Genomic DNA, 25892 nt, shown 5'->3' with positions numbered 1-25892 from the left:
AATAAACTGAGGGTGTGTGGGGGGGACGTAACCCTTCTGGTCCATGGGGCAGGATGGATGGCTGTCAGGAACAACCGCCGTCTTACCCCGATCAGTGAACAGCCGCCGTCTTACCCTGACCGGTGTTGGCAAGTCACTACCCGCCGCACCGTTCTATAACAACGCTCGTTGGGAATAGGCTATACAATCTTTATTTATTTTTTAAGCAATTTAGGCAAGTAAGGGCTTATTTTTTGCGAGACGAGATGCACTGTAAAAAAAAACTTAATTTTAGTGGGTTTTTAGTTATTGAAGCAATTTTATTAACTTTTTACGTGTGGAGGAAAATAAAATCATCAATTTTTGTTTTGGATTTTTAGCATTTTTTTGGGGGGGGGGGTGTTCACTGTAGCATAACAATAATATATTATCTTTATTCTACGGATCACTACGATTACGGTGATACCTCATTTATATAGTTTTATTTTTATTTGTCCAATTTTATTGAAGGAAAACTAGAATAGAAAAAATTGCATTTGTTTTAGTATTGCCATTTTTATAGCGGCATAATTATAGTATTTTTTGGTTTACGGAGCTAGTTGTAAGCTTATTTTTTGCGTGACAAGTTGCTCTTTTTATTGGTATCATTTTGGTGCTTGTAACTTTTTCGGGTCACTTTTTAGAACATTTTTTGTAAAGCAATTTGATAAAAAGTTTTAATTTTTGGCAAGTTTTTGGGTTTTTTTTTTACCACGTTCACCGAGCGGGTCCAATTATGATTAGGATTTATTGTACAGATTGTTACGGACGCAGTGATACCAAATAAGTGGGGTTTTTTCGTGATTTAGTGTTTTTTATACTTTATTACTTGTGTAAAGGGTAATGTGGTGTTTGGGGGGACTTTCACTTTCTTTTATTATTTATTTTTATTGTAAAAAACCTTTATTTATTTATTTTAACTTTTTTTACTGTTACTGACATCTAAGCTTGAACAAGTGATCTTCTGATCACTTGTTCAAGCTTTTTTACAGGTTACACAGTGCAATACAGATGTATTGCACTGTGTAATGTAAGACACTGAGCATGCTGCGCATGCCCAGTGTCTTACAGCCGGGTCCTGCCAGAAGGCAGGGACCCGGCTTCCGGAGGAAGATATCGCAGCCCCGGGCACCGGCAGTCCGGGGGCTGCGATCGGAGCAGCGGACCCCGCCCGGTAAGCGCCGCGGGGGGGGGGGGGGTGTCCGATTCAACTATAATTAACTTTAAATGCCTCTAACACGCCGCGACCGCAGCGTGTTAGGGGTTAACACCCGCGATCGGAGAACTCTCCGATCGCGGGTGTTAGAGGCGGGTGTCAGCTATAACATATAGCCGACACCCGCAGCTTCTGGCACCGGCTCCGTTCAGGAGCCGGCGCCAGAAGCTTGACGTAATAGTACTGCATTTTGCGGGAACGCACCTCCCGCGATGCAGTACTATTACGTCAAATGTCGGGAAGGGGTTAAAAATACGGAAAACAGATGTTCAACTTATATGCTGCGTGGAATCAAAATAAAATATCCAGGCATTTTAAAAAGTCAGTAAACAAAGAAAACATGCTAAATGTTAGTACCCAATTTGGGTGGTAAAACCATCTGTCTGAAGATGAGAATTTTGAAAATGGCGGACTTCTCGAAAATTTCACCAATTTTTACATCATCTTTTAATAATAAACACAAAACATATCAATCAAAATTTACCACCAAGGTGAAGTACAACATGTGACGGGAAAAAAATTTAAGTATTCAAAAGTTTTAACCATATAAAGCAACACATGTCAGATCACATTAAATTGGCGCTGAGCCTTAAGTTACAAAATGCCTGTGTCCTTAGGGGCTTAAGGTTTGGATGCCAAATAAACGGATCCTTTCTCTGTAACGAAAATGTGGCTACAAAACCCAGGCTTATCTCCTGTTGAGCATTAGGAAGTAATTGATCACCAAATGGAACTCCTATACCACCCGATGTGACAGAAAATTCCTTAGAGCAATGAGCTTATACTGTAAGGCTGAGATGTATTCCATATTTTAGCATCATTAACGTGTCTACAAATCAATCATTTAAAGACTTCCATGTTTTTAACCTCCATGTGCTCTTAACTTCAATGTTAGGGAGTGTAGGAAGATGTTGGAGATTTAATATGCAAAAATTCTTTACTATATTTCTGAAATTGAAATTGTAAAGATCTAATAATAAAGAATTCCATAAACAATGTTCAAACTACATTTAAGAATAGAAACATAGTTTTCATTACCTTCCATAAATCGGATATATAAAATTTGGTATTTTTATGTACACCTTCTCTCCGTGCTCTGTATCTTGAATACCATACAAGCCAAGGATTTAACTCATAGCCAACAGCTTGGAAACCTTTCTTTGCAGCAGCAATTACCTTAAGAAAAAGAGTTTAATTTATAGTTCAAAGTAAAGAATTATTTACATATTTATAAAGTCTTTAGGCTATATGAACATCTTAACTGCACTGTCTTCTGGGTGCCAAGTAGTCTTTGTTCACTATTATAGCAACAGCACGACAGTAAAGAAGATTTAGCTTTCTCGCACACCAAATTCAGATGTATTTCCAGCTTAAGTAGCAATAATCTTTATTTATATAGCGCCATATTGCAAAGTGCTTTAAAATACTAGTAATCTAATTCCCTGCCAATTTTTCTAATCTGCCATGTGTCACTATATACTTTTACTGGATAGAGAGTGAGAGAATTTGTCCTCTAGGATAAGTTCCTACAGGCAGGGGCGTTGCTAGGGTGGTAAAAGATCCGGGGCACGGGCCCCAATGCATGTGTATTGCACTTTGAGTAATGCCCCCTCCTGTACATAACCCCCTCACATGTGGTTGTGCCAATAACAAGGTTACTTCTGGTATATACAGCTACAGAGAACAAAGGAGAAATCCCCATCACCACATCTTATGTTCCTCATTGTCCCTACATCTTTGTTCCCTGGAAGTGTTATCCTGCTGCCGCCCCTAACAATCTCCCCAAATACTGAAAGGCTGCGCTCACACCTTTGTCTTGCATTTAAACAAAACCAGGTGCGTGTTACCCATCACATGTTTATTACTGGAAAATATATGTGATCAAACCAAGGCCTGTCCTAGTGACATGTGTGAACACGCTCCAAGAAATGTCCCCCACACAGCCCCCCCCCCCATAAGTAATGTGCCTCACACAGTCCCCCCAGTAAGTAATGTGCCTCACACAGTCCCCCCAGTAAGTAATGTGCCCACACAGCCCCCCAGTAAGTAATGTGCCCACACAGCCCCCCAGTAAGTAATGTGCCCACACAGCCCCCCAGTAAGTAATGTGCCCACACAGCCCCCCAGTAAGTAATGTGCCCACACAGCCCCCCAATAAGTAATGTGCCTCACACAGTCCCCCAGTAAATAATGTGCCTCACACAGTCCTCCAGTAAGTAATGTGCCTCACACAGCCCCCCAGTAAATAATGTACCTCACACAGTCCTCCAGTAAGTAATGTGCCCACACAGCCCCCCAGGAAATAATGTGCCTCACACAGCCCCCCAGTAAGTAATGTGCCTCACACAGCCCCCCAGTAAGTAATGTGCCTCACACAGCCCACCAGTAAATAATGTGCCTCACACAGTCCCCCCAGTAAGTAATGTGCCTAACACAATCCCCCCAGTAAATAATGTGCCTCACACAGTCCCCCCAGTAAGTAATGTGCCTAACACAATCCCCCCAGTAAGTAATGTGCCTCACACAGGCCCCCCAGTAAATAATGTGCCTCACACAATCCCCCCAGTAAGTAATGTGCCTCACACAGCCCCCCCAGTAAGTAATGTGCCTAACACAATCCCCCCAGTAAATGTGCCTCGCACAGCCCCCCAGTAAATAATGTGCCTCACACAGTCCCCCAGTAAATAATGTGCCTCACACAGCCCCCCAGTAAATAATGTGCCTCACAAAGCCCCCCAGTAAATAATGTGCCTCACACAGCCCCCCAGTAAATAATGTGCCTCACACAGCCCCCCAGTAAATAATGTCCTCACAAAGCCCCCCAGTAAATAATGTGCCTCACACAGTCCCCCCAGTAAGTAATGTGCCTCACACAGCCCCCCAGTAAATAATGTGCCTCACACAGCCCCCCAGTAAGTAATGTGCCCACACAGCCCCCCAGTAAGTAATGTGCCTCACAGTCCCCCCAGTAAATAATGTGCCTCACACAGTCCCCCCAGTAAATAATGTGCCTCACACAGTCCCCTCAGTAAATAATGTGCCTCACACAGTCCCCCCAGTAAATAATGTGACCACAAAGCCCCCCAGTATATAATGTGCCTCACAAAGCCCCCCAGTATATAATGTGCCTCACACAGCCCCCCAGTAAATAATGTGCCTCACAAAGCTCCCCAGTAAATAATGTGCCTCACACAGTCCCCCATGTAAGTAATGTGCCTAACACAATCCCCACAGTAAATAATGTGCCTCACACAGACCCCAAGTAAATAATGTGCCTCACACAGCCCCCCAGTAAATAATGTGCCTCACACAGTCCCCCCAGTAAGTAATGTGCCTCACACAGCCCCCCAGTAAATAATGTGCCTCACACAGCCCCCAGGAAATAATGTGCCTCACAATGTTCTCCCCCTTCCCTAGTCCCTGTCATGTTTCTCACCTCACAGATGCAGCTCTCTCTCTCTTTCTGTGCGCTGCTTTCCCCTGCAGGTCACGTGATAATGACATCATCACAGGTCTTTCAGCCTCTGGAACTCCCGGAGGCTAGGTCTTTGCAGGGGAAAGCAGCGCCTGCACTCATTCTCATCACGATCTGAGGACACAGATCGTGATGAGAACGAGAGGGAAGGAATCTCCCGGGCAGCGGGGCAGATGATCTGCTGACCCGAGGAGATTCGGGGCACTGGCCAAAAGATCCGGGGCACGAGCCCCGGATCTTTTGACCTAGCGACGCCCCTGCCTACAGGCATAGTCCAGCAAATGTCTTTTATATTCAAAGAGCATGTTCTTGTGCCTGAACAACTTTCATTTCAGATACATAATAATAACCGATAACCGATGCTTGTCATAGTTCAGATCCAGAGTACAAAATAAATCTAACCCTTATGGGCAAAGGCTTAGCCCTATTGCGCTTTGCTCTGCTCAAAAGCCGCACTGCTCTCCAAGCCACCTCACAGAGCATCTGCTGCTTGGTCGCCCTGTGAGGGTCAAAGTAATGATTATGTGTCCATAATAATTATATGCTTTATGATTGTATACATGTGCCCTTTGCCCTATATTTTTGTACACTGTTTGTTATGAAATACAGAGCTTTTCCCTTACATCAGTTTTAACCAGACATGCAACTGTCAGCAGAACTCAAGTCTTGTGATGGAAAGCAGAAGATGGAAGAGCAGATGTTTGATAAGAATAGCATCAGCATCCAGACTAGTGGTCAATTTACTGTAGACAACGGTGACTGGAAATTCCCCTGGCATAGCAACCATAATCTAAGTTGGAAGACCAATCAGCAAGAGCCGGGGGCCAGACATATATGCTTAGCTATAACCAATTATAATGATTTTAATGTATGTGACCACACCTTTTCCTATGGGTATAAGAAGCTATGTAATCAGGAAATAAACACAGTTCATCTCTTTTTTCTGTTCGGCAAGTTAAGAGCATGAACCTAAGATAAAACAGAACTTCAGTCTTCTGTCTTTTCTTATCCAAACGTGCACACATGCTCAACTAATTTGGAGTGTCTGAGAGAAGAGTGTAAGGCGGGATTGACCCGACCCTGACAGCTGGCGCCCAACGTGGGGCCATCCCCGCTGATACCGTACACCCGAGGACCCGAACCAGAGGGTGGAGGACGAACGCTTGTCCACACCAATAGAGGACCGCGGCCTCACTGAATCACGGTAAGTTGATGCATATTATATATGTGTTGGACTTCCCTGTGATCATTGGTGTGGAATAAGTTAGTAGCTTCTGATACTTTTCGGGTCTAAGGGCTGATTGTCTGAGTGGTGAGACTCATTTTCTTTACGGTGATCGCTGGGATGGTTCAGAACTGATGTATAGTGACACTTCCCTATGGTGTGTCACTGAATCACCACGCCTCATTCTCTCAGGCACTGAGTCAGACCTCTGGGTGGAAAGTGAAAGTAAAAGGCTTCATTGTGACATATAGAGTCTCTGCCCCCCTTCTGTAGAAGCTGGGGAGGAAGTTTGCGGACTGAGAATAGTACAGATTGACATCCTCTGTTCTGGGGATATTGGGCACTGGTTACGTGTCCGGATTGTTTTTATTGTTTTTATTGTTTCATTGTTTTTATTATTTTATACGGGGGGAGGGAATTAAGGTGGTCTAGGGTTAGAGACCGGAAAGAAGATAGCATGGCTCACTAGGAGACCGGCTGATTAAGGTACCGAGGGAAGCACGGTTTTTGAACTATTAATGGTTCTAACGGATGTGTAGTCAGAGGTTTTGGTAGGTTAGGGACGTTTGTTATTTTCTTGATACACAACGGTGAGCCGGGGCCCCTGCGTTGAGAGTGAGTAGCTACACCAACGTGTACCTTGTTAGAACATGATGTTAGGTGTGTTTAAGAAAGTGCATACCCTCCCCGAGGGGGCAGAGACTGCAGTCGGGCTTGTTGAAAAAAAGGGAAGGAAAAAAGTATGTTAACAATTGTGTGAGGTTGTACAAGTATGTTGATATGCCCTCAAAGGGAAGGCTGCAGCCTTCAGTGTGGAAGCAAATTCTAACCACAAGTAGAGGTGTGTTAGAAGATAAGGGCATACTGGAAGCCGCTCAGGCTCACTACAGAGTGGTCAGAGCATTGCAAGTTGAATGATGGTCAGAAGTGCAGGGAGATGATTGTTCAACAAAAGCGGAAGTGCTATATGGATATGTGAAGCTTTTAGATAGAGATGTGAAATGCGGAACCAAAATGGCGACAGTGCCATGTGCCCAGCCACAGCCCTATAATGGCGGACAACCCGGTCCGGAAGGGTGGACCTGTAGAGTGTGTGGTTTATAAAACCTGGAATGGGCGGAGTCATGATAAGAATTAGAAGAATTAGAATTAAAAGGACGGTGAGAGGAAGAAAAAAAAAAAAAACTTGATTAGATTTTTAAATAGACACTTAGAGCCTCTGACTTTGACAGACGGACACCAGGACAGAGTGACAGGAATCCTTCAGAGTGCTCGTTGAGAAAGAGACAGGTGATAAGGGACATTTCAGAGATTTTGATGTGTAGAGAATTTGAGAAAAAGAGATTTTATTCCTTGATGACTAAATTTCTCCATAGCTGCTTGTAATTTGTGTTTGAGAACTGGTCTTGGAGCGATCTGTGCTGTGCTTGGGAGAGAACAGACAGTGACTTTGCAAGTGCAAGTTTACAAGGAGGGGGGGCGATAGAGGGAACTGTGACTGAAAGACAGAGGGAAACTGAGACTAGTGTTTCACAGACCACAATAAGTATGACTGACAAAAGTTTCGATTCCGGACGAGCCCAGTTCAAGGGGGCGTGCTTCCACTTGCTGGGAGGAGACATTACTGAAGTGACTAAAGTGAGTGGCTATATTCTAATAGGGGGGCGGTAACTAACGAGGACGTCAGCAAGTACATCCCCCCCAGACAGCTTCTCTTATTGTCAAACCCTCCCCTGCTAGCCCAGTGATGATTTTAACCCATTCACAGTCAAGAAAAAGACCCAGAAAGAACAACATATATGTAGGATGGTCTATGATCTCCAAGCTGCTAATGAGTGTCCAACACTGGCAGCAGTCCCCGAGAGTGACAAATTATTCACTGTTATTGATTTGGCAAATGTTCTACTTTCTGTGCCCCTGCATGAAGATTGCCAGGACCTATTTGCCTTTACCAGTTTAGTATTCCAGAATACCTGATGTACATTCCCACAAGGGGGGTAAAACTCACCCAGCCAATACCCCACGGCCCTACAGGGAGTAGACTGACAGACTAGCCCCTTACTGGATGTTCTCCTTTCCAGTATGCTGAGGACCTACTGTTGTTGTTTGCCAGGATGCATTTATTGACCTTATGTGTTTTCTGTTCCAGAAGGGTTGAAAAATTTCCAGAGATAAACTTCAGTACTGCTAGGAGAAAGTGGTCTTCCTAGGCCACTGCTTCTCAGCCACAGGCAGACACCTGACAGAGGAAAGAAAGCTGGTGGTCCAGAATGTGCCCCTGCCCTGAGGCCCTGAGCCTCTTTACATGTTTTTAGGACTGACCAGCTCCTGCAGCCTAGGATAAGGTCTGCTGCCTCCAGCCTGATGTTGCCCCTTGATAAACTGAATTGCCTCTTCCCCATTTGCCCTTAGTCAGGAGGCAATTGATGCATTCTAGAGCCCTAAGCTGACAAATCCTGTCTGCCCCGGCCCTAGGCACACCCCACTGAACCAGACATTTTATTTTATTTCGCTTTGAGTATTCAGTCCATGCCATAAATGTTTTAGCCCAGGAATATGGTGGCCTCCTCAGTGGCCCACTATTAGGCCCGGTTAGACTTAGTTGTGAGGGGGGCCCCTCATGTGTCAGTAGCTGCAGCCAGCAATCTGCTCAGCAAGGCTAGTGAGCTGATCCTAGACCCTTGATCACTCAGTTACAGTGCAAACCCCACAAGACTTGCACAGTGTCCTCACCCAAGTACAGCCCAAACATCTGAAGAAAGGAATCACAGCTCAGACTCCAGTGTGCACTCCTGATGCCCCAGGACACACTGATAAGGTGCACAGCTCTGAATCCTTCATTTTGTCGCCAGTCTTCCAGGATTCAGAGAGGGGGGGAGAAGGGTGATTAACCCAGATGTTGAGTTTTTTTTCTCATAGATGGCTCCAGGTCTGCAGGAGAAGACAGACGGTTCTACACTGGATATACAGTGGTCAGTGGCGCACATGAGGTAGTACAAGCAGAACCACTCCCTCCACACAGATCAGCGCAGGAGGTGCAGTGATGGCACTCAGGGAAGTGCTACAGCTGGTGGAAGGTAAAAGGGCAAACATCTATACTCAAGGTATAGTCCTGGGGTCTAAACACGGCTATGAACCCTTATGGAAGGCTAGAGATTTCCTCACCTCTGCAGGGACCCCCTTTAAGCATGGCACACTGATTAAAGAGCTCATGGATGCTCTCTTACTTCCAAAAGAGGTGGGGATAGTAAAAGAAAAAGCACACACAATTTGGTGACTCCACAAGCCAAGGGCAAGTATGTGGCTGACGGGATGGCGAAGGCAGCTGCACAGATGGAGCCCAGAGACTGTCCTGAAGTCTCAGCCGTGAGTTCTGAGCTAAAAGTTTGATCCACAGGTGTTCCAGTCCCTGGTGGCCCGAGAGTCATCAGAAGTGAAGGAAGTGTGGAGGAAAGCTGGAGCCCAGATGACGATGGGACCTGGATGCTGGGAGAGAGGGTGTGCCTGCCCAGAGCCCTGCACCCGACAGTAAGTCAAGTAGCCCACAGACACACACACACATCCAAAATGGCCATGCTAGTGCTCATAAACCATAAGTGGTTTGCCCCGGGCATTACTACCCCTGTCACTAGACTAGTGAAAGCCTTTATAGTCTGTGCCCGCCACAACCCGGGTAAGGTGGAAAAGACCCCACAGAAGGTGACACCCAAGCTGCTGTATCCCTTCCAAAGACTGCAGATGGATTTTATCCAGCTACCAAAAAGTGGTACGTAGGAATACGTGCCTGTGTGCATTGATCTCTTTCCAGGGTGTCCAGAAGCTTCTGCCATGACCAAGGCTATTGCCAGAGCCGCAGCCAAGAAGTTGGTGAGTGAGATTTTTCTGCAGGTTTGGACTTCCAGAGACCATAGAGTCCAGTCGCAGAACCCACTTCACTGGACAGGTAAAAACCTAAAGCCTTGTCCCTCCTGGGTGTAGAACAGGCGAGTACTTTCTTGCTGCCCACCATTCAGTTAGGACCACCTCCAACAGAAATATGGGATTGCCCCCTTTGAAGTACTTTTTGGCTGCGCACCCAGACTAGGCCCCTACTTCCCATAGACCCTAGAGCTGATGGCAGGAAACCAGGTGGAATATGCCACACAGTTGAGCCAGGCCTTGGAAAAGGTCCGCAAAAGTGTTTCTGATTCCTTTTTCAGATCCAGACAGAGACCTCAGGATGCATAACCTGAAGCCTGGAGACTACGTGGTGGTAAAGAGACACTAGAGAGAGAGTCTGGAGTTTTGTTACGACAGTCCTTTCCAAGTCCTGCTGACCAATGCCACGTCTGTGAAGCAGGAGGGAAGCCAGCATGCTGCCACGTTTTTTATTGCAAACTTACTTATTCTTCCTGCTAGCTGGTCTCTTCTGACTGACTGTATGCTCAGGGACACCCCAACCATGAGTATTATTGTATCTGTAGGGGTGACCAGGATGCCCCCAGGGTAGGAGACTTTACCTACGGTTGGTGCAACAAGACAATGACCTTTTTTTTAACATTGACAGCACAGGTAACCCTGTATTAGCAGTGTCTGATGTGTACTGGATTTGTGGGGATAGGAGAGTCAGGTCAGGCCTAGAGACTGGGAAGGTGAGTGCACGGTGATAAGATTTGTGCATTCCTTCCTCGTGATCCCCAGGGATAAGGTTGATCAGACACATAAGGAAAGGTAAAGAATCCCAAAGGATTCTGAAGGTCTAAGAGAAGCACCTAGATGACAACGTTTATATAGATACACCAAGGGAGCCACACATCGGGGAAAGAACCAAGCCTATGCCTGCATCCAGAGAATCTATTATGCCCCGGGAATCACACCTGCCATTGCTGCATACAATCAGGCCTGTACCGTATGCGCCACTTGCAATCCCGCCCCTACAGCAAAGGTACCCCAGCAACACCTTGCCAAACCAGAATACCCATTTCAAAGGATCCAAGTGGACCACATCCAGCTACCCAAGGAGGGAAAACATGAATATGTACTTGTGGTAGTAGACATGTTCTCCGGATGGCCAGAGGCGTACCCAGTAGCTAACATGACATCAAAAACTACAGCAAAGAAACTAATCACTGAGACAGTTTGTAGATTTGGAGTACCACAAGTTATAGAGTCAGACCAGGGCCCTGCTTTTTCTTCTCAGATATTCAGAGAATTATGGAATATGTTGGGAGTAGATTTGGGCCTACACACACCATACCACCCACAGAGCTCAGGAAAGGTAGAGAGGATGAATGGTACCCTAAAGAACAAATTGCTCAAAATGACCCAGGATAGTCCCCTCCCCTGGCCAGAATTGCTCCCCATTGCTCTGTATCATGTCCGACACACTGCCCAGGCTAAACATGGTCTCACCCCCTATGAGATTTTGTTTGGCAAACCACCAGTTTTTCCCATAATAAGTAAACAGGAATTGTCTGAAAGTCATGATAAGACTGTACAATATGTAATTGAATTGTCCAAGGAATTAACTAATCTGCATGCTGCAGTTGTTGCTTCTCTTCCAGAGTCATCAGGTGACGTAGTTTACAACTTCCAACTAGGTGATCAAGTATATGTGAAGAAGCATATCAGGAAAGATTGCTTCCAACCCAGATTCGAGGGACCTTATACAGTGGTCCTGGTACAGCGGTGAAACTTGAAGGGAAACCCACCTGGATGCACGCGTCACACTGCAAGGGGAAGACAAAATGAAGCTCTATATCCTTTTCTGTTTAAGTTGTTTAATAATCACAAATAATTGCCAAATCACCACTTTTTGGGTACATACCACGGCCCCGTATGAAGAGTATTTCTTTGATTTTTGTGATATCGTAGATTGTCGAGGGACAGAGGACATTAGATGGGATCCATCATACCAGTACAAGGGCGAAGCACAGTTCTACATCTGTGTAACCCGTCCCGGGAATGAGAACTGTAACTCATGGTCAGATGTAGGGTGGAACACAGGGAAAAAGTGGGGATATAGACCCCAAGAAGGGTTGGCAAGGACAGACAAACATGGCAAATCCCTCCTTGACGGATGACTCTGTATCTGGGGGGAGTCCCGACTAGATCATGTAAACACCCAGGCAACTGTCTTCCTTTGTTCATAAGCATTACGATGCCTTCCCCAGGAGATTTAGGTAAATATGTGTTAGGATGTCATAGGGGGACGCTAAATGGGAAGCTTGGGATGTTCGAATTGCGGGACGCTAAATTGAGACCCACAAGTGTCCCAGCGAACTACATAGCAGGAGCAGATCAAGAACTACAGAAAGAAGTAAGCGAGGTAATACCAGTTCCCGGGTTAAAATGGGAAGAGGTTTTCTCTACGGAAACTCAAGTTGTCCCAAGAAAGAACTTATGGTTAGAATGGGTAAGGTATACTGTAAAGGCACACAACATATCAGTCGGATGCATAGCTTGTGCAGGGGCAAATTCTCATCTAACCACCCAACCCTATGTGATCCCACATATAGATAAGCTGACCTGTTTGATGAAACTTTTAAAGGGCCAGAATACCTCTGATTGTTTGGAATATCTACCTTTAGTTCATGTTAAGTCCAAGGTAAGACCCCCAGGTGAAATCTGGGTTTAGCAAGGAAACTATACCTGTGTATCCTCTGACATCATTAATGCCAAAACTCCCCTGGGGGTGTTTGAAAAAGGTTTTTGCCAAGAGATTGTCACCATAGACTCAGATTTGTTGTCCGACCATACCTCTTTTCTTTATGATGTCTTTTGGCTTTGTGGGAATGGTAAGCTGAGGAATCGCCTCCCCCAATCATGGAGGGGTCAATGTGCCCTAGTTAAATTAGTCCTGCCTTTCTTGATGTTACCCTGGGATCCGACTCATAAAAATGAACAGGTAAAGATAAAAAGGTCACTAAGTAACACTGATTATGGACAAGATCCTGAGGTTTACATAGATAGTATTGGTGTCCCAAGGGGGGTCCCAGACCGATACAAGGTTCAGGATCAGATTGCAGCCGGATTTGCTTCCATAATTCCCCAAGTGTAAATCAACAAAAATGTGGACTAGATAAATTACGTTTACTATAATGAACAGAGGTTTGTAAATTATAATAAGAATGCTTTCACCAGTATTGTGGAAGAACTGGGCCCCAATACTAGAATGACTTTACAAAATAGAATGACCCTAGATATGATACTCGTAGAAAAAGGTGGAGTGTGTGGAATGATAGGAGAAGACTGTTGCACTTACATCCCTCAGAATTCAGGTGCTGGTGGTAAAACACTGATAGCAATAAAGAAAATCACAGCATTGGCGGCTGAGATGAAGGAAAATGCAGGGGTAGATACCTCCTGGGCAGCATGGTTTACTAGCTGGGCAGGAGGGTGGAAGGCCCTTTTCCAACAGATAGGATTGGTACTACTCGGGATGTTCATCCTGGCTCTATTTCTCTTATGTTGTTGTATACCATTATACAAGAGGTTGGCCAAGAAAATTGCGAATAATAAGGCTAAAGGAGTTTTTCCGAATATCGATAAACAGTCTGTTTGTTATATGTCCATGAGGAATAGAAATCTGCCCGATTTGCCTGAGATCTCAGTTCTGTCAGAACAGCCTGATGTTCCAGTTCTGGAACACCCAAATTCTTCCCCGATAGATGACCTACCTGCCATTGTGATCTCAGAATACGTAACCCCCTCCCCAATAGTGGAAGCTTTAGTGTAAGGGAAAGAAGGAGGACTCCATGTGTCAGTAAGGTTAGTGCTGGGAAATCGATCCAGGTGTCACAAGGGCACGTTGGGTCAATGACTCAGTGAAGCAATCCACTCCCCTCTCCCACCACATGGACAGCCTATAAGAAAAACGAATCGCAGCGAAGTGTAGGGAAAAGCTCAGTATTTAGGGGGGAATTGTGAGGGTCAAAGTAATGATTATGTGTCCATAATAATTATATGCTTTATGATTGTATACATGTGCCCTTTGCCCTATATTTTTGTACACTGTTTGTTATGAAATACAGAGCTTTTCCCTTACATCAGTTTTAACCAGACATGCAACTGTCAGCAGAACTCAAGTCTTGTGATGGAAAGCAGAAGATGGAAGAGCAGATGTTTGATAAGAATAGCATCAGCATCCAGACTAGTGGTCAATTTACTGTAGACAACGGTGACTGGAAATTCCCCTGGCATAGCAACCATAATCTAAGTTGGAAGACCAATCAGCAAGAGCCGGGGGCCAGACATATATGCTTAGCTATAACCAATTATAATGATTTTAATGTATGTGACCACACCTTTTCCTATGGGTATAAGAAGCTATGTAATCAGGAAATAAACACAGTTCATCTCTTTTTTCTGTTCGGCAAGTTAAGAGCATGAACCTAAGATAAAACAGAACTTCAGTCTTCTGTCTTTTCTTATCCAAACGTGCACACATGCTCAACTAATTTGGAGTGTCTGAGAGAAGAGTGTAAGGCGGGATTGACCCGACCCTGACAGCCCGTTATTGGCCGTCCCTGCAATGCATCCACCTTACAGCTGTTTGTCCTCAGGGCTAGCGTGACTGTGGCCGAAACGGATGGAGAATGGTTGGCAGATTCAATCCATCAAGGATTTCCAATGTGCCAGGAGATGTTGCATGCTAAGTGAAGGACATCCAAGCCGTGGAGGTGGAGGAACAAGTGTGATGCTTCACACTTCATGCCACTGGATGGTCTTAGCCACAAGATTTGTCCCAGTTAATATGTTAGCCAGAGTAGAAGCCGAACACGTTAATGATGCCAAAAGCCTGTGGAAGGAAGGTATCAAGTTGGGACATAAACAGTAATGGGTCATCTGCATCTGCATCTGCAAAACGCTCTTGCTGCAAATCTTGAGGGATACCTGAATAAATAGTACATAATGGCAAATAATAGAAAAAATAAGGGACAGCCTTGGCATGTACCTCTCACCAAAGTAACAGTGGTAGAGAGCTATCCATTTACTGCTTATGCTGCACAAATATGGAGATATAGCAGAGAAGTCCACTTACGGAATACAGTACCTAAGCCAAAGCACGCAAAGAGCAGAAAGAAGGAAGTCCCACTTCCTTTGGTTAGTATTGTATATTATGAAGAGATATGGGTCTATAAGATTGAGCTTTTCTCTGGTTTAAGTATAACCACATCATAAAACAACTCCAGAAGTGTACTCTGGTCAAGGGAGGCATGTATGACTTTCAGCATAAAGGGGAGCAGAACATCTTGATATTTAGCCCATACAGCTAGTGGAATCCCATTGACATCCCATCGGAATCCCCATAGTACACATTTAGAATAGACAGTGTAATGGTCAGATTTATCACACTGATAGGACATCGCTATATGCATTTATCAGTCCGGTTTTTATGGCCGTAAAAATGGTTGTGTGTTTCCCGTATTTCACCTGTATGTCACCGTAACGAGCCATATCCGTAAAAAAAAAACAGAGTGCTGGCAAATGATGTCACTACCTTGGCCCAACCCCAAATAATGTCCTTTGACCATCCCAGAATCCATTTTTTCTTTACTGACAGCGTTTTTAGAATCCATTGCTGTTCCTTGATGTGGAATCCAGCATTTACTTGCAGTTGCATACAATACTGTTGACAATCTGCTCCTGGACCGACAAGTGCAAAAACTTTTGCAAACCCCTACCAGATAGTTCCTCCCATAAGCGTGGGTCTCCTGGGCAACCCCACTGAAAAACTGCACATAAATGGTGAAAAACAGGATACCAACGTAGATAATGTGCCGAAAAACGTCAAAAAAGGGGACATGTTCAATCCCTTATGTAGCACTCCCACGTCACGTTAATGGTGGCCATATTTATATGGAGAAAACACAGTTGTGTGCATGTGTGTGTCTTACTTTCCACTTCCTAATAAGTGGTTTGGCTTATGCCAAAAAAAAAAAAAAAAAAGAAAGCATTTTTGATGCAACTTAGGCAAAGTCCCTTTTGTCATACTAGTTGCAAAAGTGTCTAAAAACAGCACAGCTAAGCTTTCTACATACTTTCTTTGTTTGTCCAATGGACTCTTGTTGTGAGCGTTTGAAAGGCTGCTGGATGACCATAGTGATGATAAAAACCTCAATTACTTTGTACATTACATTATTTGTACATTTAAAAACAATATATAATAGTAAAAGGATCTATGAACAACGTCTTTCGCGCTTTATCTGGTTCCTAAATTGAAAATGAAACTTAATACAATTTAAAAGACTATGAGTCGGGTCACAAACATTGTGACCATTTCCGGTTTGCCGTAAGTTACAAATGAAAATGGAACATGAACCATATATTACTAATGCCTGAAAGCTTAATGTTTTGGTGAAAAATCAGGGTTTTCTGATATTATATGTTAGTTATGGAACAATTTTTATCTCAAAGATATCTGCTGACTAATTTATAGAAATTTTTTGCCTCTTCAATGGGACCATAGTTAGAATAAATCATCAATATACCCCCTATATAAGGATAAATACTCAGCAAAGGGGCTGTTTTCGTTTAATAAAAAAATGTATTCAAACGCCCCCATTAATAAGTGCAGGAAGATGGTGAAGCTCCTCTTTGGAACTACAACTACGGATGGCAATTTGTGTCAAAAAGGTTGGAGGTCGGTATGTGTAGAGTGGAACGGTGTGACGAACGATGAAACAACTCTATGATAATACAAGTATTTTTCTGATTTTTCTATAGCCGAGGGTGGCAATGTATTATTTACAGATGTCATATAAGAAACTTAAGTTTTGATTATAAAATGGTCTTGTTTGCTTCATTTAGACCATTTGGGGACAATGTAATTTGTAGATCCAATATACCTCAAACCTACATAGTGTCTGGAATCAATGGCGTTGTTTCTGGTAGATGGTCTATAGGTGTAAATTAAATCAAAATTAAAGCTTAAGGAAAGCACACAAAAAAGGTGTAATAACAAAAGAAGAAAAATCTTTATTTGTTCAGTTTCCTTCTACGGCTTATTTTTACTTCTTGCCGAAAACACATAAAAAAACCCAGCCGGGGAGACCTATCATCTCCAGCATTGGGTCAAAGACAAGTGATATATCCTATAATTTAGGCCTTCTTTTACAGAAATATGTTATTAACCTTCCAAGTTTTTTAAAAAGATTCAGATCAGCTCATTAGAGAACTTCATGATAAGCAGTTTATGTTTTATCACTCTAATATTAGAGTACAGCAAATTGACATCAATCAACATAAAATCTGTTGAATATTTTTTGAGAAAAGATGATATAATTTCTGAAGAAAAAATTAATTTTCTGAAGAAAAAATTAATTTTCTTTTAAAAAGTTTATGTATTGTTTACAATACAAATTTGTATCATCAAGAACTCGGTATGGCCATGGGTACACAAGTAGCCCAATCATTTGCAAACTTATTAATGGGGGCGTTTGAATACATTTTTTTATTAAACGAAAACAGCCCCTTTGCTGAGTATTTATCCTTATAAAGGGGGTATATTGATGATTTATTCTAACTATGGCCCCATTGAAGAGGCAAAAAATTAATAGTACTAACTGGGGAATTTCATTCACTTTGGAAACAAGTAAGACAGATATAGTATTTTTAGACCTTGAAATTTATCATGAGAACATTTTCAAAACAAAAACGCATTTTAAAAAGGTTGATTCCAACAATTATTTAGAATATAATAGTTCACATTATAAAAAATGGATTGAAAATATACCATATTCACAATGTTAAAAGAGTTAGGAACAATTGCACAACCACTGATTCGTTAATAAAACAAGCAAATATATTAGAAGAATGCCAACCATTAAGTCAAATGAAATGTGTCACCTATAGAAAGGCAGCTACCATAAAAAGTCTTGTAGCTCTGAGTATTCTAAAACAGTAAAAAAAAAAAAAACACTAAAACAAAAGGGACATTTAAGTAGATGTGGACAATCACTATGCTTATGCTGTAAGAACATCAGATTAAGGGTTTCTTCATTCACATCTAATAATACAAAGGAAACATTTCTTATTAAAAACAAGATGTCATGTCACACCAAATATGTAATATATGTTATCGAAGTTTGCCACCTAAAGTATGTAGGTAGAACTGTGCAATCCCTACATAGTAATTTGAACAAACATTAAGAAAAAAGAAAAGTCTGGAAAAATTGAGCTCTATGTCACCCCAAAACTAAATCATCTTTCGATTACGCCTACAGACCATATACCAGAAAAAACACCAAATAGATTCAAGACACTGTGTACGCGTGAGGTATATTGGATCTACAAATTAAATACAATGTCCCCATATAGTCTAAAAGAAGCGAAATAGACTATTTTATAATCAAAACGCAAGTTTCTTTTATGGCATTAAGAGGGTGGTTCAATAAGTATAAGTTTGATGACAGAGGGCATTCCTGAGGGAAAACGGTGTTATCATTGTGTGCTGCCATCTATCAAACAACGGCAAAACAAATTGCAGACTGATTGATTGGTTAGTTTGGATTTGGCAGCCATTTGAGTAAGACGTGTTTCATGATTTTCGCTAAGATGGAAAAAGAGCAGTAGCGTTCGATAATTTGCTTTTTGTTTTTGGATGGGAAAAAATGCGAGGAGATAAAGGCAAAGTTGGATGCTGTTTATGGGGACACTTCTCCATCTATGACTACAGATATTGGTTCAACGAATTTAAACGTAGGTGAACATCCGTTTTTGATGAGGAGCGGCCAGGACACCCGGCAGACGTGGTTCCCGAGGAAATCATTCAAAAAGTTCACGACATGATACTGGCTGATCGATGAATGAAAGTGTGCGAAGTAGCAGAGGCCGTAGGTGTGTCGACCAGAACAGCAGTTAATATTTTACATGATAAGTTGGCGATGAAAAATTGTCGTCCCGATGGGTGCCGCGATTGTTCAACAAGCAGATGCGGCTGTTAACTTGGAAGCAGTGTTTGGTGCAATTGAAGCGAGATCCAAAGGAGTTTTTGTTTCGAGTTGTCACCGTTGATGAAACCTGGATTCATCATTTCACACCAGAAACTAAGCAACAATCAAAACAATGGATTTCTCCCGGTGAATCTGCTCCAAAGAAGGCGAAGACGGTCCCATCAGCCAGAAAGGTCATGGCGATAATTTTTTGGGATGTGAACGGTGGATTTTTGGATTTTTTAGAAAAAGGAAGAAGATCACTGGACAAAGAGTTATTGGACCGCTTCAACAAAAAAATTGAAGGAGACATGGCCGCATTTGGCGAAAAAGAAGGTGCTGATTTTTCACCAAAACATTCTTAAAGGGGTATTCCAAGAATCAGCATAATTCATATACAAGTGGGCATTCAAAATATAAGCTAATGTGTAATTAGTTGTTATTTAAAATGTTGCTCCCCTTAGCAGAAAATGCTGGTGACATAGACTGTAATGAAGAATTAAAATGCTACCGGCCCTTTAATCAGTCCGTTAATTTCCTCCGCGCGGTCCGTCACAGAAAAGAAGATGGCCGCTGGTCACATGTTCACATCACATGTCCTGTACCTGCCTGGCCAGGGTCATGTGATCGCCACTACGTTTGGCTGTAGTCGGTTGGTTGCAGTGCATCCAGTAATATCAGAAAACCCTGATTTTTCACCAAAACATTAAGCTTTCAGGCAATAATAATATATGGTTCATGTTCAATTTTCATTTGTAACCCACGGCAAACCGCAAATGGTCACAATGTTTGTAACCCCCTGTGAGCAGACTCATAGGGGCAGATTTATCAAGTGTCTGAAAGTCAGAATATTTCCAATTGCCCATGGCAACCAATCACAGCTCCCCTTTAAAATATTCATGAGCACTGGTGAAATGAAAGCTGAGCTGTGATTGGTTGCCATGGGTAACTGGAAATATTCTGACTTTCAGACTGCTTGATAAATCTGCCCCATAGTCTTTTAAATTGTAGTAAGTCTCATTTTCAATTTAGGAACCAGATGAAGTGCTTGGTCCAAGCGCAAAACATGTTGTTCATAGTTCCTTTTACCTATTATTTATTGTTTTTATAAGTATAGTAATGTACAAATAAATTGAGATTTTTATCACCACTTTATCATCCAGAGCCCTTTCAAACGCTCACAACCCGAGTCCGTTGGACGAACAAAAGAGTGCAGTCTTCCGAATCAGAGATGGAACTGTATTACGAGCGTGGAAGCAGGAGGACAAAATAAGAAAAGGAAAAAGAAAATTAAATCAGGTGTTGTGTCCTACTGCACAACCCTTTTCAGGTTAGTAGTTTCAATACTACCATACACTACACTATACTACACTATAGGAGCGCCTCTTGTCTCCCCCATTTTTTTTCTTATTCCTGTAACACAGTGTAATACAGATGTATTACATACTCATGCTCAGTGTGTTACTGCTAGGAGGCAGGACCCGGGTCCCTGGGAAAGATTGCGCAGCCCCGGGGCACTGGCAGACCCTGGGGCTGTGATCCGAGCAGCGGACACCCCTGGTAAGCGCAGCGGTGGTGATCCGATCTGGTACAGAACACCACGGTCAGCATGACCACGGCGTGTAAGGGGTTAACGTCCGCAATCGGAGGAAACTCCGATCAGGGTCTTAGAGGCGGGTGTTGGCTATAATATACAAGTCTTTGCCACCCATGACGTAGTATTACGTCCAATGTCGGTAATGGGTTAAATTGGAGACATTCAAATCTATACTGGGTTATTATACTTCTAAATTTACTCAAATAGGTAACAAGTATAGAAGGGCTAGATTACACCCCGGGTGGCTTACAGCTACAGTTAAAAGGGCAATAAATGAAAAAAAGAAGGCATTCAAAAATTGTGAATTAGATTACTCACCGGTAATTCTATTTCCGTTAGTCCACCATGACGGCCCAACCTGGAGGATGCCCCTTGACCTCTGCAGGGACAGGAAGAAGAGAGGTTAAATGCTCCCCCCCTTGCATCCTCCCGCCAGTGATTACAAAATAACCATGCTGAGGAAGATACAACCAGATTTATTTAGTATGTTTGCTCCACATACAAAGGAAAATTATCTGGAAATAATAATACAAAGAAAGGAAGAAATCCAGCTGGGAGGGAAAATATATAGGCCGTCATGGTGGACTAACGGAAATAGAATTACCGGTGAGTAATCTAATTCACAATTTCCGCTTCGTCCCCCATGACGGCCCAACCTGGAGACTTACAAAATTAGTAAGCTTTTTTAGGGAGGGATTACAGCCTGTAACACCTTGCGTCCAAAAGATAGGTCTTTTGACAAGTGCAAGTCCAGCCTATAATGCTTGGAGAATGTAGTGGATGAAGACCACGTTGCAGCTCTGCAAATCTGATCTAGTGACGCTCCTCTTCTTTCCGCCCAAGATGTGGACATAGCCCTGGTCGAGTGAGCTCGGATTCCTGCTGGTATCGGGCTTTTCTGTAGGTCGTAACATGAGGCAATTGCCAGTCTCAGCCATCTTGCAATAGTCGCCTTCGACGCCTTCCTCCCCTTATTTTTCCCATCCAAAGAACTCCATTCGCGTTCTCTTGCCGAAGAAGGGTTCTCACAGAAGGAGGGTAGGATAATCTCCTGATTCCTATGAAAGTCGGAAACCACCTTGGGAACAAAATTTGGATCCAACATCAACACAATTCTATCATCTAGAATTTTCATGTAGGGTTCCCTAATCGATATAGCCTGAAGTTCACCTAACCTTCTAGCAGAAGTGATGGCTATCAGGAAAACTGTCTTAAGTGTCAGGTTTTTAACACTGGAGGAATCAATAGGTTCAAATGGTTCCTTCATTAAGGCATTCAAAACTAGAGTTAAGTCCCATGCTGATGATTTTTTAACAGTCTGAGGCTTTAACCTAGAGGCAGCTTTAATAAATCTTTTGACCCACCTGTGCTCGATGAGAGGCTGGTCGAAGAAGGCACTAAGCGCCGACACCTGGACCTTCAGGGTGCTGGTAGACAAACCCAACTCCAAACCCTTTTGAAGAAATTCAAGCACCTGCAAAATATTAAGGTTAGCTTGGGAAGGTGGACTGTCCTTACAGAAGGAACAGAACCTCTTCCATATCTTATGATAGATGGCAAAGGTGACTGGTTTTCTACTTGCCTTCAGGGTCTTGATGACTTCAGATGAGAGTCCCTGAGAGCTTAAGAAGCTGGATTCAGGATCCAGGCAGACAGCTGTAATTTCCCTGGGTTTGGATGATGGATTGGACCCTGATGTAGTAGGTCCTCTGATAGCGGAAGAATGACTGGATTCTCTGGTGACATCTTCTTCAAGAGTGGGTACCAGCTTTTCTTCGGCCAGTTCGGGCAGATGAAGATGGCTCTGGTATTTTCCTGAAATATTTTCCTCAGGACCCTGGCGATCAGGGGAATTGGGGGGAAGGCGTAGACTAGTGGAATGTCCCAGGAGTGAGAGAAGGCGTCCAGCCGTTCCCTGTTCTCCCCTTTTTCCAGAGAAAAATAATGCAGGCATTTGGTATTCTCCCTTGTTGCGAACAAGTCCACTAGAGGATAACCCCACAAAGATGTTAGCCGCTGGAAGATCTCCTCCTTGAGGCTCCACTCGTTTGGTAGGATCTTTCTTCTGCTTAGAAAGTCCGCCCTTGAATTCTCCGTGCCTTTTAGATGAGTGGCAGATATTGACAGAGTGTGTTGTTCTGCCCACAAAAATATTTTCCGAGCTAGGGTACTCAGGAGAGGAGACCTGGTTCCTCCTTGTCTTTTTATGTAGGAGACCGTAGTTGTATTGTCTGATAGAATTAGGAGGTGTTGGTGGGCAAGAAGAGGAGTGTTCGCGCTGAGTGCTTCCCATACTGCTTGCAACTCTCGGAAATTTGAGGACCTTCTTGTAATCTCCTCTGTCCAGGTACCCTGGGAAATTTGCTGAGGCATCACTGCCCCCCAGCCCCTCTGGCTCGCGTCTGTCTGGATTGGGATGTAAGGGCTGTTTGACCAGAAGATCCCTTTCCTCAGATTTCCGTCTCCCAACCACCATAGCAGGTCCTCCTTGACGGCAGGTGGGATTGGGATTTTCCTGTCCAGATCCTCCTGTTTTCTGTTCCAGGATCTTAAGATCCATCCCTGGAGTATTCTGGAATGGGCCTGACACCAGGCTACCGAGGAGATGCAGGCTGTTAGAGAGCCCAGAATCTTCATAGCTTCTCTGATAGAGATCACTGATTTTCTCCTGAACCTTGTTATCAGATCCTTGATGTGGTCTCCCTTGTCCTGTGGAAGGAACGACATTTGGTAAACTGAGTTCAGGTTTACACCCAGGAATTTCCTCACAGTAGCTGGGGAAAGTTCTGACTTCTGGTAGTTTACTATCCATCCCAGTCTTTTTAAGGTTTCTAGGGTGAGATCTCTGGAGAAGAGTAAGCTCCCCCTGTCTTGGCCAACAATGAGCAGGTCGTCTAGGTACGGGACGATCAGTACGTCCTGTAGTCTGAGAGACGCCACCACCTCTGCCATCACCTTTGTAAAGGTCCTTGGTGCAGATGATATTCCAAAGGGGAGTGCACAGAATTGAAAGTGTAGTGTAGCACCCTCTGGAGACAAGACAGAAAACCTTAAAAACCTTTGTGAGAAATGGTGTATAGGGATGTGATAATATGCATCCTTTAAGTCTATAGTGCACATTAATGCATCTTGGTGAATAATGTGTGTGGCTGATCTTACCGACTCCATCCTGAATTTCCGGTAGACGATAAACTCGTTGAGACCTCTCAGGTTGATGATTAGTCGGTTTGTGCCGTTCGGTTTCTTTACCAAAAAAAGAGAAGAGTAAAAACCGGATTTCTCTTGATCCTGTGGAACAGGAATAATCACTCCAGAAGACAAAAGAGAAGTTACTTCTTGCCATATTAAACTGTGGGATGTAAGTGACATGGAAGGTGAAGGTGGCATATATTTCGTAGGGGGAAGTCTGAGGAATTCGATGTTGTAACCATGCAGTAATATATCTAAGACCCAGGGATTTGAAGTGACCTTCGTCCATTCTCCTCTGAATCTTAGCAACCTTCCCCCTACTATGGCATCATTGTTTTTTGTTTCTATTAGGGTCTGTTGGGGTGGAGAACAGAAACCCTCTCCCTTTACCTCCTTTCGGGTAGCTCCAGCGTCCCCTTTTCCCTTTATCCTTGTAGGAATCCCTTTTGAAGTCTCGAAAGGGCTGCTTCTTGGGTATCGATCTCTCAGGAAAGCCCTTTTTCTTATCTGATGCTCTCTCAAGTATAGCATCCAACTCTGGGCCAAACACAAACTCCCCTGAGAAGGGAAGACTGCACAGTTTTGCCTTGGATCTGATGTCCCCGTTCCACTGTTTTAGCCACAGCGCCCGTCGGGTAGAGTTAGTAAGTGCTCCCTCCTTTGAAGCGAAACGAATTCCCTCGGCAGCAGAATCTGCGAGGAAGGCTGTTGCAGATTTCAGCAAAGGAAAGTTCTCCAAGATTGTTGATCTCGGAGTCCCTTCCTTGATGTGGGATTCCAACTCATTCAGCCAGTACAGCAAGTTCCTTGCGACTGAGGTGGAAGCCAAGTTAGTTTTCAGACTGAGCATGGAGGTCTCCCAGGCCTTTCTCAACAGGGAGTCAGACTTCCTGTCCATAGGGTCCTTTAATTGGGCCGCGTCCTCAAAAGGAAGGTCAGTCTTCTTTACTATTTTGGTAACTTGCACATCCATCTTTGGACAAGTGTCCCATACTTTAGACTCCTCGGGCTCAAAAACAAGTCTCTTCTTAAAGTTTTTGGACACGATAACCCTTTTTTCTGGCTCTTGCCACTCCTCAGAAACCAGCTCCTTTAACGTGTCATTCAGGGGAAACACCCTCTGGCGTTTTGCCTTCAATCCCCCAAATAGTTCCTCCTCCTTAGATCTAGGGGGAAGAATCTCCTCGATTTCCAAGGTCTGTCTAATTGCTTTTAAGAGACCATCGAGTTCCTCGAACTGAAACAGATGACGTGAATCTTCTGTTTTTTGTGAGTCCGTAGGATCATCATCTTCTACGTATGAGCATGAGGGAGCTTCAGAATCATCCCCCCCCTCAGATATAGAAGAATCCGGCTCCACTCTAGGTTTCTTACACGGTGGAGGCCTGGACGTAGCAGCGGCCACTGAAGAGCTTATTTTCTCCTCGATAAACCCCTTTAATTCGTCTAAGAAGGATGTCTTTTCCTCTCTCATAAAATTGTCGATGCAAGACTTGCAAATCGGCTTTTTGTATGAGTCGGACATAGAGTGGGCACACATGTTGCACTTTCTAAGCCGGCTTTTCTCGGGTTTTTCAGACCTGCTCGTCTTATCCCCTTTATCCTCCTTGCCTTTCGTTTTAGACCCTTGGTCTTTCTCCTGAAAGGGCAAGCGGAGGATAATAAATGACCCACTATTTTACACACAGTAAAAAACCCAAACCTGCACAAAATCCCACTTACAGAAACCGGAGGATGCAGGAAGGTAGGGTCTGCCTCGTCAGCCATCATAAAAGCCGTGGAAGCGCACAGGAAAATTTCAGAAATACACAGCACAGGAAACCAGCACCGCAGCGTCACACACAGATCTTAGACCTGAGATCAGCGTGACTACCTGCTCCAGGTGACCTTAAATACCTTAATGGGGAGCCCATCCCCCTGTAGACTTCGCCTGCGCCGTGCTCCCGTTCCCAGGGATGCATTGCGGTCCTGTGAGCCGCCACTTCCGGTCGCGACCGGAAGTCGTCATCGGACCTCGAGGACGCCGGGAATTGTAGTTTTTTCGGCCGCCGCGCGCTCACACACGGATCGCGGAGCGGCGGCCAGGACGAACGGACTGGAAGGGCGGCGAAAGGGAGGACACAAGGCCGACCGAACGCCCCAGCCCGCCGGGATTTAGCCAGCCAGGACTACCCGTAAGTTTACTTCGTCCCCCCCCCCCCCTGGAGGAGAGAGGGCACCTCTCTTGTCCTGCCTCGGCAGGGACAGGAAGAACACTG

The 25892-nt window shown here is 44.0% G+C and overlaps 2 protein-coding genes across 9 annotated transcripts in view; both read right to left on the bottom strand.

Moving 5' to 3' along the window:
* Positions 1–25892, bottom strand: part of ATPSCKMT (ATP synthase c subunit lysine N-methyltransferase) — a 105444-nt gene that overhangs the window by 40033 nt on the left and 39519 nt on the right. For all 8 annotated transcript variants that reach the window (XM_072152973.1, XM_072152972.1, XM_072152975.1 and 5 more), the window contains one exon: positions 2273–2410. In XM_072152973.1, the coding sequence (XP_072009074.1) occupies positions 2273–2410 (138 nt within the window). The remainder of the gene's footprint in view (positions 1–2272; positions 2411–25892) is intronic.
* LOC140133174 (uncharacterized) lies at positions 21233–23923 on the bottom strand. Its single transcript, XM_072152966.1, has 2 exons — positions 21810–23923; positions 21233–21523 (listed from the first exon to the last, which is right to left on the bottom strand). The coding sequence occupies exons 1-2, from the start codon at positions 23921–23923 to the stop codon at positions 21376–21378; spliced, it is 2262 nt and encodes a 753-aa protein (XP_072009067.1). The 3' UTR covers positions 21233–21375.

The sequence above is a fragment of the Engystomops pustulosus genome, chromosome 5, assembly GCF_040894005.1.
Source record: "Engystomops pustulosus chromosome 5, aEngPut4.maternal, whole genome shotgun sequence".
In the NCBI taxonomy this organism is placed as follows: Eukaryota; Metazoa; Chordata; class Amphibia; order Anura; family Leptodactylidae; genus Engystomops; species Engystomops pustulosus.
The sequence above is the reverse complement of the archived record's forward strand: the minus strand, read 5'-3'. Positions and strand labels throughout refer to the sequence as shown.